This window comes from Strongylocentrotus purpuratus, unplaced genomic scaffold, assembly GCF_000002235.5.
Source record: "Strongylocentrotus purpuratus isolate Spur 01 unplaced genomic scaffold, Spur_5.0 spur5_scaffold_8, whole genome shotgun sequence".
NCBI lineage: Eukaryota > Metazoa > Echinodermata > Echinoidea > Camarodonta > Strongylocentrotidae > Strongylocentrotus > Strongylocentrotus purpuratus.
In genome coordinates this window covers 28,850,799-28,869,857 of record NW_022145614.1, presented here as the reverse complement: position 1 = coordinate 28,869,857, position 19,059 = coordinate 28,850,799, and the positions used below count along the sequence as shown (strand labels likewise).

At 42.9% G+C, this 19,059-nt stretch overlaps 1 protein-coding gene across 1 annotated transcript; it reads left to right on the top strand.

The window, feature by feature from the left end:
* The first annotated feature begins 3,422 nt into the window (after positions 1-3,422).
* Positions 3,423-19,059, top strand: LOC582057 (UDP-glucuronosyltransferase 1-2-like). Its single transcript, XM_030975758.1, has 6 exons — positions 3,423-3,526; positions 11,420-12,375; positions 12,979-13,035; positions 13,715-13,877; positions 14,753-14,972; positions 18,709-19,059. The coding sequence occupies exons 2-6, from the start codon at positions 11,503-11,505 to the stop codon at positions 18,980-18,982; spliced, it is 1,587 nt and encodes a 528-aa protein (XP_030831618.1). The 5' UTR covers positions 3,423-3,526; positions 11,420-11,502; the 3' UTR covers positions 18,983-19,059.

Below are 19,059 nucleotides of genomic sequence, written 5' to 3'. Positions count from 1 at the left end.
GAAACAGTGGGGGGGGGGGGGGGGGGGGGGGGGGGACGCATTCAATTTCCTAAACATTCCGCATGCCCCTATGGAGGATTTTATGATAGCGATACGCTTGCTTGTAACATGTACGAGTGGTGGTGATGCAAATTTGTCTTTATAGCTGCCCCCCCCCCCGCTCCCCAAAACGTTTTTGCTCATTACGCCGCTGTCCCATAAGCAGGGGCGTCGCCAAAGGGGGGGGGGGGGGTGTGGGGGGGTGCGACACCCCCCCCTCACCTGTCAGGATATTGTCGGTAAAATTGCGCTGCCGTCGGGAAAAAGAGAAAAGGGGGAGGGAAAAAAAGAGAGGGAAAAAAAGAGAGGGAAAAGGAGAGGGAAAGGGAGAGAAAAGAAAAAAGAAAAGGAAAAGAAAGGAAAGAAAGGAAAAGAAAAAAAGAAAAGAGAAAGAAAGAAAGAGAAAAGAGAAAAAGAGGGAGGAGAGGAAAGAAAGGAAAAAAAAAAAAAAAAAGGAAAAAAGAAGTAATAAGAGTGAAAGGGAAACAAAAGAAACGGGAGATGAAAGAGAGGAGAGAGATGGGAGGTAAGAGTCTGAGAGAGGAGAAGTGGGAGTAAAAGAGAGAAGGGGGTTGTTGGGTGGAGTCGTCTCGTCGAGGGAGCAAGAAAGACACGGGTAAATATGTTGCTGTGTCGGGTCAGCTGGGAATTCTTGCTCGATCCTCGTGTACTATATCAATGCAGAAGTTTAAAGTCGGTGAGATGTATATTGTCGGTCGGCCGACAAGTTTTTTTCCCTACGAACTGTGACTTCTTATTCACTGTGACGACTTTAAGAGTGACTACAACTACAATACTTGTATTTTCTCGAAGTTTCACTTTCCTATAATATCAGCTAAAGAAATTTTTTCGGGGAAACTAAATTTCAACAAGGTTAAAGAGTCAACAACGGTACGACGAATCGTCTTCCTTTCTTTATATTGTGATGAAACGCCAAAAATTCCGCGCTTTGCGCGGAAGGGGAAACTTCATTTAGACGAGTCGAGAACGGTACAACGAATCGTCTTCTTTCTCTAATAATTTAAGGAAACGTCAAAGAGTGGAGAACTGAATTCAGAAAAATAGAGCTTATTAAAAGTCGAAAAAGGTACAACGAATCGTGTTCTTTCTCTAATAATTTGAGGAAACGTCAAAGCTTTCGCGCTTCGCGCGAGAGGGTAAAATGAATTCAGATGAATAGGGCTTAATAAGATTCGAAAACGGTACGAGAAATCGTCTTCCTTTCTCTATATTGTGATGAAACGCCAAAAATTCCGCGCTTCGCGCGGAAGGGGAAAACTTCATTTAGACGAGTCGAGAACGGTACAACAAATCGTCTTCTTCTTCTAATAATTTAAGGAAACGTCAAAGCTTCCGCGCTTCGCGCGAGAGTGGAGAACTGAATTCAGAAAAATAGAGCTTATTAAAAGTCGAAAAAGGTACAACGAATCGTGTTCTTTCTCTAATAATTTGAGGAAACGTCAAAGCTTTCGCGCTTCGCGCGAGAGGGGGAAACTGAATTCAGATGAATAGGGCTTAATAAGATTCGAAAACGGTACGAGAAATCGTCTTCCTTTCTCTATATTGTGATGAAACGCCAAAAATTCCGCGCTTTGCGCGGAAGGGGAAAACTTTATTTAGACGAGTCGAGAACAGTACGACGAATCGTCTTCTTTCTCTAATAATTGAAGGAAACGTCAAAGCTTCCGCGCTTCGCGCGATAGGGGGAAACTGAATTCAAACAAAATTAATAGGGCTTATTTAGAGTCGAAAACGGTACAACGAATAGTGTTTTTCTCTAATAATTTGAGGAAACGTCAAAGCTTTCGCGCTTCGCGCGATAGGGGGAAACTGAATTCAGATGAATAGGGCTTATTAAGAGTCGAAAACGGTACGACGAATCGTCTTCTTTCTCTAATAATTTAATGAAACGTCAAAACTTCCGCGCTTCACGTAGGAGGGGGTAGCTTCATTCAGATAAGGATTAAGAGTCGAGAACAGTACACCGAATCGTCTGCTTTTTCTCATAATTTAATGAAACGTCAAAGCTTCCGCGCTTCGCGCGAGAGGGGGAAAAACTGAATTCAGACAAGGATAAAGAGTCGAGAACAGTACACCGAGTCGTCTGCTTTTTCTCATAATTTAATGAAACGTCTAAGCTTCCGCGCTTTGCGCGGGAGGGGGGGGGGGGAACTGAATTCAGAAAAGGATAAACAGTCGAGAACGATACAGCAAATCGTCTTCTTTTTTATAATAATTTAATGAAACGTCAAAGCTTTCGCGCTTCGCGCGGGAGGGTGGGGGGAACTTCATTCAGCCAAGGATTACCAGTCGAAAACGGTACAATTAATCGTCTTTTTTCCTAATAATTTAAGGAAACCTCTAAGCTTCCGCGCTTCGCGCGGGAGGCCCATCACCCACCCCCCCTAATGAGCGTGCTTTTAAGTGATTCTCTTGCTCACTACCGCCCCTCCCTAAAATAAGATCCTAGCTCCGCGCCTGCATTAAAATATATAGCTATGATGCTGACTAAATTGAAGAAATAATTCGTATATTTATGTCGTCGAGGAAAATGACCATTTTGCGCATATGCAAGTACTATATATAGTCCATAGGAAAAACAATTTAGCCTTCGGCCCCAGGTTTATAGGGTTGAATTTGTAGATATTGGACATTTAATTTTGTCGGTAATTGGTGGCTAGTTTTGTCGGTAATCGTTGGCCTCGACACCCCCCCACTGAAAAAGGTCTAGCGATGCCCCTGCCCATAAGGTGAGCCCCCTGGAATGTCACCGCCCCCCTCGATTCCAAACTGCTTATTCACAAAGCACTTGTCGCAGCGACAAGCGGCATTTCGGCATTTCGGCATTTCAGCGACAAATTTCGATTTCAGCGACAATTTTTTTCCCAACGACAAATTTCTGTTTCACAAAAATTTGTCGCTGGTGTATTCAGACCATCATACATGCAAACTGCAAAGTTTGTTAGACCTTGTAAAGAGAGAAAGAAATAATTGAAATCATACCTGATAATGTAATCACAATGTGGGGGGGGGGGGGAGGGTTGGATAGCACTTTTTTGCCGGGGGTGGTTTTGGGGGTTAACCCCCTCCCCATTTTTTTTGTTTAAAAAAATATTTTAAAAAAAAAACCTCTTACACCCCCCCCCCCCCCCCCGCTTATTTACCGGCTGACTGAGCGAAATATCAGTCGGCGCGATTTTCAAATTTAACCCCCCCCCCCTTGAAAAAATCCTGCGTACGCCACTGCGCCCGTGTGTGTGTGTGTGTGTGTGTGTGTGTGTGTGTGTGTGTTGGGGGGGGGGGGTATATATTGTAACCCCGTACCCACGTAGCTACGCCGCATGCCTTTCGTATTAGAATAAACATGATCAGTGTTCTTTGATTACTATGTCCAGGCATCTTTTGTGACACCTTCATCCCTGGTTCCATGCAGTATATACAGTTGAGCCATTCGTCTAGACATCTACTTCAGTTGGTGTTCTTTGCGGTAAGATTTAGCAATTTTATTCATTTCATTTTAACTTCATGTACATTGTTATCTTAATATTGGATAGTAATGATTTTCAATTTGACCAACAGCAAATTCAATTACACTGTGGTCATATTAAGCCTCTATATTATTTTCTGCAGCCTAGTATAGACCCGGCCTACACTTTCCGCTCAAAATAGGCTTCATGCAATCACAATCTGTACCACACAGTCCTATTGGTCAGAATTATTTGAAGACCAAAGGTCGATGCTGCTAGAGCGAATAAGTCATTGCCAATGCCATTGCCATTGCATTTGCGTTATCCTGACGTGTATTGAGTATAGAAAAGTAATTTCACTGCGTGGATGCGCTTCACGAATGTTCCGTCGGTGCATAATAAATTATCATACTCGTCAGAGTAACCTTATCCATCAGTCATACGCCAGGATCCATACTGCCTTAAAATTCATTTAGAACTGTCTGTGTCAAAAAAGTGGAATATGTTACCTCATAATATAATTAGTAGTACTACATTGTCTCGGTTTAAAATATCTTGTAGAAAACACCTTTTCGACAGATTGCTATCAGATACATGAATGTATAAAACAAGATAACGTATATAAATCGGCATCTTTTGGAATCTTCAAAATTGGGAAAATTAGGAAACTACTTGACCGGCCAGGGGCGTACGCAGGATTTTTTCAAGGGGGGGGGTTTTAAAATATTTTGCTCCCGAAAATTTGAAAATCGCGCCGGCCGAAAAGTCGCTCAGTGGGGGGGGGGGGGGGGGGGGGGGGGGGGGGGGGGGGGGTAAGCGGACACTTTTTTTTTTTTTTTTGGTCTCAAAATTTCAAAATTTGACATTTTTTTACGTATGGGGGGGGGGGGGTAAGGTCACCTTATTTAGGTTAGCCGTGGGTATAATTTTTTTTTTTTTTTTTTTTTTTTAAATAAAAAAAAAAAAAAAGCCAAAGGGGGGGTTTTAGGTTTTTTTAGGGGGGTTTACATACATTAAAATACCAAAGGGGGGGGGGGGTTTGAACCCCCAAAACACCCCCCCTGCGTACGCCCCTGTGACCGGCCCACAACTGCAAAATTAACCCATGCATTTGTATCCTCCCACCTTGATTATTGTAATTCAATTTTTTCTGGTCTTCCGCATTCGTCCCTACTTCCACTTCAAAGAATTCAGAATACTGCTGCAATGCTTGTTACTTTCTCGAGAAAGTTTGAGCACATAACCCCAATATTGCGTTCTCTTCATTGGCTTCCCATACACCATCGTATAACATTTAAAGTTCTTCTTCTTAGGCCTACATACAAATTCTCCATGGCCAAGCCCCTAAATATCTTTCAGATTTGATTTCCTTACGTTCTTCTAGTTCTTTAAGACCTCTTCGATCATCATCAACCTTGCAGTTGAACCCTCGGACCTCGTACCGTTACAAAATATGGCGATCGAGCTTTCTCAGTAAATGCCCCTATCCTTTGGAATAAATTACCAGCGCACTTTCATAATATTCATTCTCTTGACCAATTCAAGTCCTTGCTGAAAACCCACCTTTTTAATTCATAAACAATATTCTGCAGTTGTGAGTCGGTCAAAGGAGGTGCACACCGTCTTATTTTTTTGTTTGTTCGATCTTATGTTTGATCCTATGTTTGACCTCTTGTATGTATGTTTGATCTCACTCTTACTTTATTTTTTATTATTATATATGCATGATTTATTGAATAAAGAACAGATGTATAAGTTGTGTGTTTATTATAAGTTTTGGTAAATAATTGTTTAGTCAGAATATTGTCACGAAATTGGTTTCATTTCGTAGTAGTTATTTCGGCGTAGATGGCGTAATTCAAGTAAAATATACGACGCTATATAGTCACGTGTTAATTTTAAGAATGTTCGATTGTGCATGTTTTTGACAGTTTTAGTGTAATTACTTTTCTATCATTAATAATTACTTGTTCCCTTTTGTTTAGTTTTATAGAATAAAACTAATGCTTTCATTTGATATATGGTTTGTTTCAATCTGATATTGTAAAGTGGAGTTATATCAATGTTTATGTAATTTTTGGAAACCTAACCAGAATAATAAATGTATAAGAAATGTGTATATAAATCAATTGTCTCACGGTCTGAGAGCTTCCTGTCATAGTCTACATAATTGCCGTCGCCCACTGGGCACACTTACATTGTAAGGCAATTAGATTATGTTTGGATATTTGCCCAATAAAGTATTGCGTGCAACGAAATGATTGAGATGATCGTTTGCATGTCTTTCCATGGGGAAACCTAAAGTTGAAGTCTGATTTTAGGTGACGACCATGGTTAGAATCTAGGTTGTGTTTGTTGGGTCTTTTACGTTCTAGTATTAGACAATACCAGGGGTTGCTCATCCGGTGGTCCAGTGATCGTGGTCTGGAGTAGACGGCTGGTAGGGACTACTGTGTAGCAGAGCCGTGGCATGGTCGAGTAAGCTGACTGTACGAAGTCAGACGGTCTGGTTGTTTGGAGGTGCATGAAGCAAACTGGTGCGGCCAATTGGAGTTGCATGCACAAGCAGACTGGTATAGACGTCTGAGAGGTGCAGAAGCGGACTGGCCTAGTCGGCTGGTGGTATACGACGGTACAACGGTTGGTAGAAGACGGTTGGTAGAAGACGGTTTGGTAGTGTCGACTGGACGGTGGTCGAGAGGTGGTGCGGAGCAATATATCAGACTGGTGTCAACGTCAACGGGGCAGTATATCTCTGCCAAACGGATCCACGGTGAAATTGGTACCGGACTAGGAAAACCTACCAGCAGAAGGCATCCTGACAAGAGAAGCTGCTGGGAAGAACATCGACAGGAACCGGTTTCGTTACATGTGGTGTCAGAAGTGGGATCCAGTGACAATGGCACAAGGAAGAAATAGGCAGAATCGACCAACGCCAGGAGAAATGATGAAGCACTTAGAAAGGAGTATGACAGAAGTAGATCAAATGATGGAGCAACTACGTGCTTCGATGAGTCAGGTACCAGTTGCAGACCCAGAACCAGGCCGCCAGGAAGCATTTCCCCCAACTCTGAGTGGACAAACTGCATCAGGACCAACTGCAGATTCACAGATGCCAGCGGCACAGCGGGATAGATTTAGTTCAACGCCCCGAGAACAAAGTAGACGGCTGCCCAGTGCAGGAACTGGAGTTCATATTACACCACCGCTTTTCTCTCCACCTATGCATGATGTGGGGAGGGCAAATGATGCATTAATCGGCAGACGACCCCATATGGTACCAGACAGATTTGACGGTCGCAGTCCTGTCGAGGATTACTTGCACCATTTTGAGGCATGTGCTGGAGTAAACAGATGGACCAAAGTAGAAGCAGTGCAGTTTCTTGCTGCAAGTTTGAGAGGATCTGCTGTGAAGTTGTTAACCCAACAGCCTGGAGTGGATTTGACATACGACGAGTTGGTATACAGACTCATGAACCGGTTTGGTCTTGGAGGTAAAGCTGAGGTATACCTAGCAGAGTTGAGACAGCGTCGTCGGCAACCAAAGGAAAGTCTCCAGCAATTAGGACAAACGATACGGGAGCTGTGTGCATTGTCCTACCCCGAGTTCGATGAAAAAGGACAAGACCGACTAGCCCGTGGGCATTTTCTGGATGCCGTAGTAACACCAGAAATAAGAGAAGGATTGTTCCGTGCTCAACCTCGCACGCTTGATGATGCCGTGGAAGCAGCTTAAATACAGAGGCCTTCCTGAGGATGGAGGGTCAGAGAAACGAAGTGAGGCGTTCAACCACGTACAGTCGAGCACTGGAAGAGTGTGAGGTTTCAGCCATCCGAGAACAGCAACCAAGGAATCCTACTATCGATGAGATAGTAAAGAAGGTATTAGATGCCTTAGACATGAGAAATGGGAGGAATACGATTAAACCAGATGTACCAGATAGGAGACCGGAACAAACCATGCCAACTAAAGTCTCGGAACGGAAAGATAACCGGTGTTTCAACTGTAATGAATTGGGACACTGGAGGAACCAATGTCCTTATCCAAGGAAAGTTAGGGGAGGAACAGCACCACCAGCAGCAGAGAAAGCAAATACAAACTTGCAGTGGGCAACTGCAAATGGGATGACAGATGAAGAGGAACAGACCAGAGTTGGTTCGTCTCAGGATCCTAACAAGAAAGGACTTTTCCTGGAAGGGAAAATCAATGGACAGTCTTGAAATTACTGATCGACACCGGAGCCACCAATACTTTGATTTCAGATAAGGTGTTTGACCGGATAGAGGATAATAGAAGACCTGAGTTATTACCAGTGACCAGCGTGGTACTACAAGCAGATGGGACCCCGTTGAGGACCAGAGGTAAATCAAGGCTGGAAGTGCAGATCGGAGATTCACTTGTCACTACAATGGTAACTGTGGCCAGCCTCAAGAACGAAGGCATTCTTGGGCTAGATTTCCTAGTTCAAACTAATGCTGTACTTGACTGCCACAAGATGGAATTGAGGACCGAGTGGGGCATAATTCCATGCCTAGATAGTGAAGGAGAATCATTCTGCAGAAGGATAGTGGCGGGGGAGGAAAACTCAATTCCTCCACGACACGAAATGGTGCTAGCAGACAGAGTAACAGGTAAAAAGGAAGCACTGTGTGAAGGACTGGTAGAATCTCCTGTGAACCCAATCGAATCATGGAAAAAGGGACCCATCGTTGCCAGATCTGTCGTGAAGACAGATGAAGATGTGTTGCCTGTCAGGGTGTTCAATCCAACAAGGGAACAGAGGAACATAAAGGCAGGCACTGCCATTGCCTCATTGTCAGCGGTGGAAGAAGTGGGCACAGAAATGTGCAACCAGACGATGCCCACTGAAACCAGTGCAAGCAGAAACATGCCACCCGACAAGCAGGGAAACAAGGACGTTGATGCCCGACGTACGACTACCCACTTCTTTCAATGTGACTCTTGTACCAAAAGTTATGAGAAGAAAGACTCTTTGCAAAGACACAAGCGGGAAGTGCATATCCTGAAGTACCGTTGCGACCAATGCGATTATCGCACGGGTAGGAAGACGGAGATGGAGCGGCATCAGGGAGGCCACGATGTAGCTGTGGTTCCCGTGAGAAAACACAGCTTAACACCTGTTTCTTCGCCAAGATGCAAACCCACTTCCACGCCAATAACAGGGACCTCTGAAAAAGCTGATGCATCGTGGCGTCATGTAAGAATGGACTGGCGGTCGCCGCCACGTGATGATCCAAGATTGGACCGACCTCGAAGGAGATCACCACGTCGTTACCGCTCATCACGACGAAAATCCAAATCGCCCCAAAGAGACCTGACGAAATCGTCATGTCAAAAGACCCCGGAGTCTCCACAGCATGATGGATCGGAAGCTTCCCCTCGACATAGCCGACAATCTACGCCCGAACCAGGAGAAGAGTTGGATAACGACGAAAGGTCCCCTTCACCACTTGACTTGCGATATTCATCTGGGAAATGGCGTCGGAGACTGCATGGGCTAGAGAGTGGACTGAAATTGCTAGTAAGAATGCTGAAACTCAAACTGACACTGATAGTTCTCGTTAAATAATTCAGTCAGTACTGCATGAACTTAGAACCGCTGGTTCCGGTGGGAAGGATACCTAGATGCCCATGGACGTTATTTTCTGTAAATGTGTTATATGCAGTTTGTAAATTGTTGTTAGATATCGCTCGGGGACCGAGCTAAGGAAAATAAGGGAGTTGTGTCACGAAATTGGTTTCATTTCGTAGTAGTTATTTCGGCGTAGATGGCGTAATTCAAGTAAAATATACGACGCTATATAGTCACGTGTTAATTTTAAGAATGTTCGATTGTGCATGTTTTGACAGTTTTAGTGTAATTACTTTTCTATCATTAATAATTACTTGTTCTCTTTTGTTTAGTTTTATAGAATAAAACTAATGCTTTCATTTGATATATGGTTTGTTTCAATCTGATATTGTAAAGTGGAGTTATATCAATGTTTATGTAATTTTTGGAAACCTAACCAGAATAATAAATGTATAAGAAATGTGTATATAAATCAATTGTCTCACGGTCTGAGAGCTTCCTGTCATAGTCTACATAATTGCCGTCGCCCACTGGGCACACTTACATTGTAAGGCAATTAGATTATGTTTGGATATTTGCCCAATAAAGTATTGCGTGCAACGAAATGATTGAGATGATCGTTTGCATGTCTTTCCATGGGGAAACCTAAAGTTGAAGTCTGATTTTAGGTGACGACCATGGTTAGAATCTAGGTTGTGTTTGTTGGGTCTTTTACGTTCTAGTATTAGACAATACCAGGGGTTGCTCATCCGGTGGTCCAGTGATCGTGGTCTGGAGTAGACGGCTGGTAGGGACTACTGTGTAGCAGAGCCGTGGCATGGTCGAGTAAGCTGACTGTACGAAGTCAGACGGTCTGGTTGTTTGGAGGTGCATGAAGCAAACTGGTGCGGCCAATTGGAGTTGCATGCACAAGCAGACTGGTATAGACGTCTGAGAGGTGCAGAAGCGGACTGGCCTAGTCGGCTGGTGGTATACGACGGTACAACGGTTGGTAGAAGACGGTTGGTAGAAGACGGTTTGGTAGTGTCGACTGGACGGTGGTCGAGAGGTGGTGCGGAGCAATATATCAGACTGGTGTCAACGTCAACGGGGCAGTATATCTCTGCCAAACGGATCCACGGTGAAATTGGTACCGGACTAGGAAAACCTACCAGCAGAAGGCATCCTGACAAGAGAAGCTGCTGGGAAGAACATCGACAGGAACCGGTTTCGTTACAATATGGTGTGCTTAGAGACACCAGTATTAAGCGCCTTATAAATATTGTGTATATTATTATTTGATAAGGTAGCTATGTATGAAGTATATGTTATGTTTGTGTGTGTGTGTGTGTGTGTGTGTGTTTGTGTATCTGTTGTAATTGGGGATGGGGGGGGGGGGGCTATACTCATCTGCATAATTAGTTATGTTGTTACCTTGTTACATACACATGCGTTATACTCGTTGTAAATATGTTACTCCTTGCCAACCTACTGTAGTCTACTGTGTAAAGGGGCCCCGTTCACAAGCTGTGCTTCACTGGGGTCCCAAACCTATCATTCCTGTGTTCCTTGCTGTTATATCCTGTACCATTGTTTACGTTTGATTTGGTTTGAATAAACCTGAACTTGAAAAAAAAATGAATAACGACTACAAAACTTTCATGAGCGCGCTTGTTCAGTATTCGTCCCGGTTGGTTAATTTTACATTTTTTTTTTGGGGGGGGGGGGTGGGGCGATAGAAGCGGGTCCAAGTGAGGCACTAATTTTTTTTTTTTTGGCCCTCGAAAATTTGAAAATTTGCACCCCCCCCCCCCTTGAGCGCCAAGGGGGGGGGTGGGCCATCTAAAAAAAAAGTAAAATTAGCGTTAAAAAATGTAAAATTACACATTTTGTTTTCCTAGGGGGGGGGGTGGGGCCCATCTAACGTTAAAAAATGTAAAAATACATTTTTTCCCCCTTGGATCCGCCACTGCCCCCCTTTCCACTGTTTGTCGAGGATTTCAACTGCTTTCCTCATTTTGTCGATACGAAGACGTTTAAAATTATAATCAAATGAGAAAAAATGTCACAGTTTGGATTACAAAAAATACAAAAGAATAAACAAATAGGATAAATGCAAAACAAAAACAAAATTAACGAGAGAACCTCGTCCACCCCGATCAAGAACTGTTCACGTTGGAAAATATCTCTAAATGGTGATCGTGCAGGGCTGTGTAGTGACTTGTGGTGCTTTGTTAGACCAAGAATTAACCTCTTTGGTTAGGCCCACTGATTCGGACTACGCAAGGAAAACAAAGGAAAAGAAGATTAATAATTCACTTTGATTATTTCCCTTGACAGGAATTTGCAGGATTTGACTCAATTTCGACAAAGGAGCATCAGTATATACCGTTCAACCGGAGCTGCATCAAGACTCTGACGTGATGAAACTCTTTCCGAGTCTCGTGCTGTTGACCCTAGCAGTCATCGCCATCCAGGTCATGCCTTTGACCAATGGTGCAAACATTCTCGTAACTGTCTTAATCCCGAAGGCCAGTAGCCATGCCAAAAGTATGTCCGCCATGTCAGGAGCGTTGACCCGACGCGGCCACAATGTCACCATCCTCACCTGCTCCGCCGTAGGAACAAAAGGGTTCAAGAGGGACACCTACAACAGCGCCCTCCAGTACAAATTCGAGCATTCTCCAGAATTTCACGCCACTGAACAAATGATACAAGATTTGTCGTTTGAGAAGACTCAGAAGAGTCAGTTCAATAACGTGATAGGTTTGGGTAAAATGTTTAATTTGTTGAGGCAAGCTTGCCAGCATCTCTTTGAAGATTCTGCGACGTTGGCTCTACTCAAGGAATCTCACTTTGACATCCTTATCGGGGATGTCTTTGACGGATGTGATGCGATCCTCAGTAGTTACCTAGGAATACCGTACATTGCCTTGACAACATCAATGAGATATCCGTTCTTCCACGAGCACCTATACGGAATTCCATCGCCATCATCGTACGTACCCTTGGGTACCTTCCCCTTGTCAGACAGGATGACGTTTCTGGAGCGTGTTGCCAGCTTCATAGAGCATAACTTTGTCCTGAGCTTTTCACATTGGGTACACTTCGGGGCTTTGGAAAAGATAAAAGACAAGTATGGTATCGCGCCAGATCGAAGCATCGCAGATCTTATAGGTGGAGCAGAGTTGTGGCTGTGCATGACGACCTTCGCATTTGATTTCTCTCACCCTATCGCACCGAATTGGGTGGCTATCGGAAATATCGCCGATATTCCAGCGAAGCCATTGAACAAGGTAAATGAAGTAAACTTGATAATGATAATAGTAATAATGATATCAACAACAACTACAACAGTAATAATAATAATAATAACAATAACATAAATATGATATTCAATGAAATATAAAATTGATAATTACAATTATATTGATTATAATACAAACATAAAAATAATACTAATAATGAAATTATTATAATAATAATTATTATCATAATCATTGGGTTTTATTTGCCCAGGGTAGCCACATCGAAGTGTCAATATTGCTCTTCCTGCAGCTCCTGCAATTGTAACCACAATAATGCCAGGTATACCCGCGTACATTTGCATGTGGAGTGGTAAATGTGGATTAATGTCTTTCCACCAGCCGTCAGCGCTGGTTGTGATTCGAACCATTTTTAAGTTCCGATATTCGAGCAACCGCCACTTCATATTCGGGTAGCAAGGTGGCTGAATATCTATTTCGTGGGCTGTCGGTGTAATCCAATGTCCCCATGGTAATGATTATACTTTCTGATCAACAGAAAGCCCCTAAACCATCATTTTTTTAAAGATTCTTTTTCTTTCTCTACATGCAGGATAGCTTTAGCATTACCTCATTTGTTTTCTTTTCTTGAAGGAATACGAAGCCTTTGTTGAGGGGTCGGGGGAACACGGCTTCATCATATTGGCATTGGTAAGATGATGTGAAGATTAAAGATAACAATATTTGATGTTCTTGTAATATCGACGTTTCTTGTAATGCTTTCATATGTATGCATCCTCCTCTCAAAGTGCCCAATAACGAATATGCTGCCTGTTTTGTATCTCAATAATAACAATAATAATTATAGCATGTCTTATTTACCCAGGGTAGCCTCAGTATTAATACAGTTCTTCCTAAGGGCTCTGCAATCATAATTTACCCCCGCTTTAGTCGAGCTACCATGAAATTGCTAGAATGCAGATTGCAGTTGGTTCTAGGTCGGACAAACTTTAATATTTATCTGACCTAGCAAAAAACTAATTATGTAAATTGCATTTTGACAAACATCCACTTGTACAAGTGACTATAATACTTCGTCACTAAGAAAGCATAACATTTTGTGTAAATTAATAATGTAAAGAGAAAAGTAATCCGTATAGAATATCAAGAGTTCCACTTTTGTTCATTGTCAATGCCTCTCCCTTTTAATTGAGCTTTGGTAATATCCGAATAGAAGTTTACACCCAAGGTCTCTCCCTCATCGCAAACCTATATGGCTCATATTCAGGTATGGAATTTGATAAAGATGGGAATTAAAAAAAAATCATTTACTAGTAACCTGTTAGAAATACAAACATACCGTGATTAATTATCTGTTTTCAAAACTCAGGGTAATAATTACGGTGAGCTTCCGAAACACATGGCAGAGGCCTTTGCGAGAGTCTTCAGTGATCTTCCACAGAGAGTCATCTGGCGGCATACTGGAACACGCCCTCGTTACCTGGGTAACAACACCATGCTGGTAGACTGGATGCCACAAAATGACCTACTTGGTATGTCCGGCTAGATTCCCTTTTTATAGACTATGCATGCTACACAAAATGTTACTTGTGTGTAAGTGTGCGTAAGGTGGGTGACTGTGTATGAGTGGGTGTATGTGTTGGAGGGAGGGTTAAGGGATTTGGGGGCGGTGATCAGAATCTCAGTTGCTGCTATATTCTAACATGAATACACTTTGCAACTTATAACACAAGCTATAAAAGAAGCATTCACATGAACTGCACGTTTAGAAAATGGTGTAGGCCTATTGACATGGACCCATGTTATTAATATCAAGAAAGATGAAAGAGTTTTTCCCTGACTGTGCTCTGTACTTGTAATTTTCCATTTAACCCATGGCAGTGCTGGTTCCTTATCTCCTTTTAGTGACTTCTTAAAGTGGACATTCAAAGAAAATCACAAATATGTCAACTAATGTATCACTAGAAACTGGTAAGCTAAAAGATGACCATCGTAGAAGTATTAGGTCAACTACATATCGGGTGATTTATAAACATACAAATAAAACCACCTCCATAGCATCTGGGATATACGCGAGATTCGCCAGAAAATAACGATGTTTTAATGACGTCACATAATGCACCAATACTGCCCAAGCAGACGACATCCCATAAAGAATGAACATAATTACAAAGCTATTAATAATAACACGTTGATTATACGTAATCATTAAAGTCTCTCATTTGGCAACGTAGTGTAAATTTTATAATCACTTTTTTTGTGAATGATTTGATTTCTTTTGGTTGAATTTAGTAATTTTCATTAACATTGATTTATTCCATATACATTTTTATTTCGTAGGAGTTGAAAAATAAGGATTACTGGTGCCAATTTAAAGTACTGAAAAATGTTATGGTTAAAAAAACAGGTCACCCCAAAGCCCGACTACTGATATACCACGGCGGTCTGACAGGTATTTTCGAAGCGATCTACCATGCCGTCCCCATGGTCGTCATGCCAATAATTGGTGATCAAGATTCCAATGCCGTCAAGGTCGAGGCTAAAGGCATGGGAAGAATTCTCCAGAAAGACCATATCTCGTACGAGACCGTGATGGAAGCAGTCATCGATGTCCTGGAAAATCCACGGTAATTTGTTTTAATCATAGCAATGATAGTTTATCATTTACTAACCAAAGTGCTAACAGTATTATCATTATTACCCGGTTATTGGATAACGTTCCTATTCCTATTATGCGCATTACAACGCACATTCTCCACTCCCAGGGGAGCATTCCAGCTATAGTCGCCTTTTTATTCGAGCGCGCATATGCTTATCCAATCACAACGTTCTCATCATATCCATTTAACACCTGGATGGAGAGGAGTGCCGTGCCGCGCCGGGGTTCGAACCCACGACCTTTGGATTTCCATTCAAGTGATTATACCATTCGATTACTACACCTCGAATATGACAAGGATTTTATTGCTCACATAATGTTGTTAAGAATTATTGTCTTGTGTCACTATTTTCTGACACACTTTTTTTTCAGAAATTACACTTAAGAATTTTAATAGCGGTTGGAATATGCCTAACTACATAGATGATGATGATGATGACGCAGATTTAATAAACTGTGACATACAAGCCGCATCCGACCCGAGGCTAGTTGATGCTGACACCAGGGACAATTCAAAACAGACAAACAACATAAACAAACAAAATAACATTCTGCGTTTGTTTTTGTTTGTTACATTAAATGGTTGTAAAAAATGGCTTGCTCGTACGATGAAAAAGTCAGCATTGGGGGTTATATAACAATTTTCAATATGAATGACTGGTAATTAAAGCAATTCATCATAATTGCATGTACTAATTAAAAGGAACTCATGGTTCATATGCCTTTGACCAGGCGCGGATCCAGGATTTCTTAGGGGGGGGGGGGCCCAAATTTGAAATTATGCGAGCCAAATATTGGTACGTAATAGTGACCAACAGTGACGTAATGCGGGGGGGGGGGGGTCGGTGCAGGGAGGGGCGATTCCCCCCCTCCCTCCTCCGCGAAACGCGGAAGCTTTGACGTTTTATTAAATTATTAGAGAAAGAAGACGATTCGTTGTACCATTCTCGAAAATAATTCTCGTCTGAATTTAATTTTTCCCCTCCCGCGCGGAGCGCGGAAAAAATTTACGATTATTAAACTATTAGAGAAAGAAGACGATTCGTTGTCGACTTCTCGACTCTTAATCCTCGTCTGAATTCAGTTTTCCCCCTCCCTCGTGAAGCGTGGAAGCTTTTACGATTCATTAAATCATCAGAGAAAGAAGACGATTCGTTGTGCCGTTCTCGACTCTTAATCCTTGTCTAAATTCAGTCTCCCCCCTCCCCCTCTTGCGCGAAGCGCGGAAGCTTTTACGTTTCATTAAGCCATTAAAGATTCGTATTACCGTTCTCGCCTCTTAATCCTCGTCTAAATTTAGGTTCCCCCCCCCCTTCCCGCGCGAAGCGCGGAAGCTTTTAAATTTCCTTAAATCATTAGAGAAAGAAGACGATTCGTTGTACCGTTCTCGAAAATAATTCTCATCGGAATTTAGTTCCCCCTCCATCCCGCGCGAAGCGCGAAAGCTTTTACGTTTCATTAAGGCATTAAAGATTCGTATTACCGTTCTCGCCTCTTAATCCTCGTCTGAATTTGGGTTCCCCTCCCCCCCCCCTCCCGCGCGAAGCGCGGAAGCTTTTAAATTTCCTTAAATCATTAGAGAAAGAAGACGATTCGTTGTACCGTTTTCGAAAATAATCCTCATCTGAATTTAGATTCTCCCTCCCCCCTCCTCCCGCGCGAAGCGCGGAAGCTTTTAAGTTTCATTAAATCATTAGAAAAACAAGACGATTCGTTGTACAGTTCTCGACTCTTAATCCTCGTCTGAATTCAGTTTTCCCCCTTCTGCGCGAAGCGTGGAAGCTTTTACGATTCATTAAATCATTAGAGAAAGAAGACGATTCGTTGTACCGTTCTCGACTCTTAATCCTTGTCTTAATTCAGTCTCCCCCCCTCCCCCTCTTGCGCGAAGCGCGGAAGCTTTGACGCTTCATTAAACTATTAAAGAAAGAAGACGATTCATTGTTCAGTTCTCGACTCTTAATCCTCGTCTAGATTCAGGTTCCCCCCTCTCGCGCGAAGCGCGGAAGCTTTTAATTTTCATTAAATCATTAGAGAAAGAAGACGATTCGTTGTACCGTTCTCAAAAATAATCCTCATCGGAATTTAGTTCCCCCTCCATCCCGCGCGAAGCGCGGAAGCTTTTACGTTTCATTAAGCCATTTAAGATTCGTATTACCGTTCTCGCCTCTGAATCCTCGTCTGAATTCAGGTTCCCCCCTCCCGCGCGAAGCGCGGAAGCTTTGGCGTTTCATAAGATTATGAGAGAAAGAAGATGATTCGTTGTACCGTTCTCGATTTTTAATCCTTGTCTGAATTTAGTCCCCCCCCCCCCCCCTACCCTCCTGCGCGACGCTGTGACGTTTCATTAAATTATTAGAGAAAGAAGCCGATGCGTTGTACCGTTCTCTATACTGTTAATCCTTGTCTGAATTTCAAAGATGTTCTTTGTCTGCTCCTGTTTCTTCCTACGTCCTCTTCCGATTTGGGGGGACCGCCCCCCCCCCCCCCCCCCCCTGGCTACGCGTCTGCGGTCAGATAAACACATTTTGATACCTTGTCTAACCCCGCAAGCGGTCAGATAAGCATTCAGGAGCCCGTCTTAGGGCCCCTGGTGGGGTCGAGGCGGCGGAGCCGGCACTGGAAGCTCAGGGGTTTTAGGCGTTTAATTAAGGTCAGATGAGCATTTTTTTGGTATACCTTATTATTTTGTGACACTGGCAGGTCCAGGGGGCGGAGCCGCCAAAAATCAGGGGTTTGAGGCATTAAATTACCGTCAGATGATCATCTAAGGGCCCGCCGTAGGGCCCTAGGTGGAATCCAGGGGGCAGAGCCCCCGGAGGCTTAGGGGTTTTAGGCATTAATCACGGTCAGATGGGCATATTTTGATGCCTCATTATTTTTTAACACTGGCAGTTAACTATTCTTTCATTCTTGCTCTCATTCTATATTATTTCTCTTTAATATACTTTTTCAAAAAAGTGGGGGTGGGGGGGGGGGGGGGAGCTCGGTGCTCCCGATCCCCGCCGTACCTCGGGCACTGACATGTAGGAATCTCAAGAATCATATTTCTTGCCTGGCTGTAAATTAGGAATTTGTCATTTTCCAACAAACACATACAAACGTATAATTTACTAAAAAGTGAGGAAAAATCTCGGAAATTATGTCATATCAGCATTATTTGTAATCCACCGTTGTGGAATTAGAAATAAACCACGTTTGAATTTGATTTCCCCCAAGCCCCCCCCCCCCATCGGTACGCCAGTATCTCCTCTTTTCCTTTTTTCTTTCCTTTCCTTCCTTTTCTCTTATTTTTTTGATTGGGGGGAGGGGGGGGGGGGATCAACAGCCTGGGAGGCAAGGCCCTTTCGCCCCCCCCCCCCGATCTCCTTTTTCCCCCTTTTCTTTTCTTCTTCCTCTTCTTTCTTTCCCTTTCTCTCCTCTTGCCCTTTCCCTTCTTTTCCTTTCTTCTCTTTTTTTTTTTTTTTTTTTTGCGGGGGGGGGGCCAAGGCCCGCTCGGCCCCCCCCCCTGGATCCGCGCCTGCCTTTGACTATGGAAGTGTTCCGCGCTCCTTGGATGAACCTATTTTATTACTGATATTCATTACATATATATAATCTATTAATCATGTCATATTAATTTAAAATCTCTGTTTTTATAGGCTATCGCTGTTTGAAAATCAAGATCATTTCCCATATCATACTCTCGCGCTTTAAATTTCCAGCTACAGGGAAAACGTCCGCAGATCTTCAAGAATCTACAGAGACACCCAGGCTCACCCGGATGAAACTATGGTCTACTGGGTGGAACACATCCTCAAATTTGGAGGGTCACACTTGAGATCTAGAGCCTTGGAACTCACCTTCATCCAGCTTCATTCGATCGACGTTCTCGCTTTCATCATCGGAATCATAGCTGCCATCGTTTTCCTTCTCTATACTTGTTTTAAGCGATGTCTATCATGTTGCTTGAAAAGTAGAAAATCCAAAGTAGAATGATTTTTTTCCCGATTTAATTGTTTCTTTTACATGCCTGCTTACGACCAATCGAAATAAAATAAAATTGTTTACCCGTG

What these genes read in the sequence shown, in the direction of transcription:
- LOC582057 (XM_030975758.1), top strand. Translation starts at nt 11,503, where the DNA reads ATGAAACTCTTTCCGAGTCTCGTGCTGTTGACCCTAGCAGTCATCGCC. An exon ending in GCTTCATCATATTGGCATTG is followed by an intron (nt 13,036 to 13,714) that starts GTAAGATGATGT and finishes TTCAAAACTCAG; the next exon opens with GGTAATAATTACGGTGAGCT. An exon ending in GCCACAAAATGACCTACTTG is followed by an intron (nt 13,878 to 14,752) that starts GTATGTCCGGCT and finishes TTAAAAAAACAG; the next exon opens with GTCACCCCAAAGCCCGACTA.